The sequence below is a fragment of the Coffea eugenioides genome, chromosome 9 (genome assembly GCF_003713205.1).
Source record: "Coffea eugenioides isolate CCC68of chromosome 9, Ceug_1.0, whole genome shotgun sequence".
NCBI lineage: Eukaryota > Viridiplantae > Streptophyta > Magnoliopsida > Gentianales > Rubiaceae > Coffea > Coffea eugenioides.
The window spans coordinates 17,790,791-17,792,895 of NC_040043.1; the positions used below are offsets into that span (position 1 = coordinate 17,790,791).

General features: G+C 35.8%; 1 protein-coding gene across 1 annotated transcript; it reads right to left on the bottom strand.

Moving 5' to 3' along the window:
• Nucleotides 1-723: 723 nt before the first annotated feature.
• Nucleotides 724-1,617, bottom strand: LOC113782337. Its single transcript, XM_027328229.1, has one exon. The coding sequence runs from the start codon at nt 1,615-1,617 to the stop codon at nt 724-726; it is 894 nt and encodes a 297-aa protein (XP_027184030.1).
• Between the last annotated feature and the right edge of the window lie 488 nt (nt 1,618-2,105).

The following is a 2,105-nucleotide window of genomic DNA, read 5'->3' on the forward strand; positions in this document are numbered from 1 at the left end:
GATGGTGGAAAAGGGTGTGGAGAAAGGTGGAAGGACTAAAAAAAAATAAAAATCCAACATGCCTGACTTATACTGGACACCATTTTTTTTATTGCAGACTGCAACAGTAATTCAAAAAAATAAGGATCCAATGGCTAATAAAGGAGCCATTTACTGCATGAAAAAGATGAAGCACTGCAAAGCTTATTTTATCACCCTTTCAATACGTGTTGGTACTCATATGCATACTTACTACTGCTGCTATTTCTGCAGTCTAGCAGTGCACTACACCTCCTCTTCATGTAGGGCAGTGCAGCACTTAGAGGCACGCCACATCCACATATACTCATTCAAAGTTCAAACATCCACCTTGTCAATTGTTTTACAAACGTACTATTTGAGAAAGAATGCAAAGGTTCATGCAGCTAAAGGACAAGTCAAGGCATCAACACAGGCAGCTATGTTAATCTCAATATCTAAAATGCTAGTTCATCAGACAAAAGATCCAATGTTCCATTCTTATCATCTCAAAAACAGATAGAAAATAGCTGAAATACTCCCTAGAATCTTTCTATAATCTTGTTTTGATCCATTACATAAAAAACAAAGAACTCATCAGAATTTAAAAAGTCATGGATACATAATGGAGTAGTAACAACTTCTACTTGCTCTACTTGGGCTTCCAGCAATCAGCTCAACTTTTTCTACAAAAACAACTTCAACTGGAGATTACCAAAAAAAAAATCAATTACCAATGTGCATCAATAGCCAATCCTTTTTTAAGTCATCTTGGAGACCAGAAAAAGTGTCATACTTTGTCCTGTCATTCATAAGTAAATCAATACCCTTCAAAAATTGAAATCTATCCAATTCAATTTTAGATAACTCGTCTTCCACCATTTTAGTTGTAACTTTTGAGCATTCTGAATTTAAGTACTTATCCAGTGAATCTGCCATTCGTCCCAACACTTTGTAAAGTACTTGAGAGCTAGTTAGTTTTCTCTTTGTGCCACGATCATTTGTTGAAGATGAAGCTTTTGATTTTGACCGTTGTCGAGCTAGCAGTGCATTCATAACTTCATCTTCTAAAGATCGTGAATCAGTCTCAAATGATTCCTCTAAATTAGCAGACTCTTCAACTTCAGCTTCAGTATTAGCCTCAAAAATAGTTTGGGCACCCTCTCCATTTGCACGATCTTGTGAAAACAGTCTACAGATGTCCTCCCAATTTTCAACCACAATTTTTTTTCTGTAAGGAAGAATTTTTGGATTCTCACTTACTCGAGCATTCCATACATCCTCATCACGAACATCAATTCTACCTCTAGAGTAGTCCCATATTATCGTAGACCCAGAGTTACAGGACTGGAGCAGTGGGTATAAGATGTCATAGTGTTTCTCCCATGTCTTGAAACGAGATATAATATTAGCCTTTGTCACAGATATATTGAGTTTATTGAATAAAGCATTCATTACTGCAGTGTAGGCTACTGTTTTCCATGCACATTTACCATCCAATTTGTTTCCTTGGTTCATTTGGTCAATAAAACAAGTGCCCATTACACGATCCATTTCAGGAGTCCAAGTGAAATACCCTTTGCCTTTCCCTTTTGACTGAGATGTTGCTTCAGATGCCATATCTGAGGCAGATATGCACCAGAAAAACATCACAATGTCATGTTCTTAAGAACATATTTAATAGCTACTGCATTATAGAACTAAAAATGAAAGGCAAATATGCACCTGAAAAATTCATACATATGTTAAATGAAGAAAATTTCATTCAGTGCCAACAGATATGGCAAGTTATTACAAAGATCAGAAGTCAATGTACTTAAATTCTGTTAGGATACCTAGTAACTACACCAAATAGCTACATGCAAACTAGAACCAAGTAAAACCCAAATGTTAATAGATAAAAGATGATCTGAAGCCGTTAGCTATAACCATGTGAGTGGAATTATGGGGTGACTTTTTCTTCTTTTCTGTGGGTAGGGGAGTTGGAACTTTATGTTTGTTTATCTTTTTGGCAACGGAGTAAAAAAATAGTACTCCTAACAATAAAACAAAAGAAAAAAGGGTGTAATCTGCATTCTCTGTGTTTATGTACAAGTCTATGAGAAAAC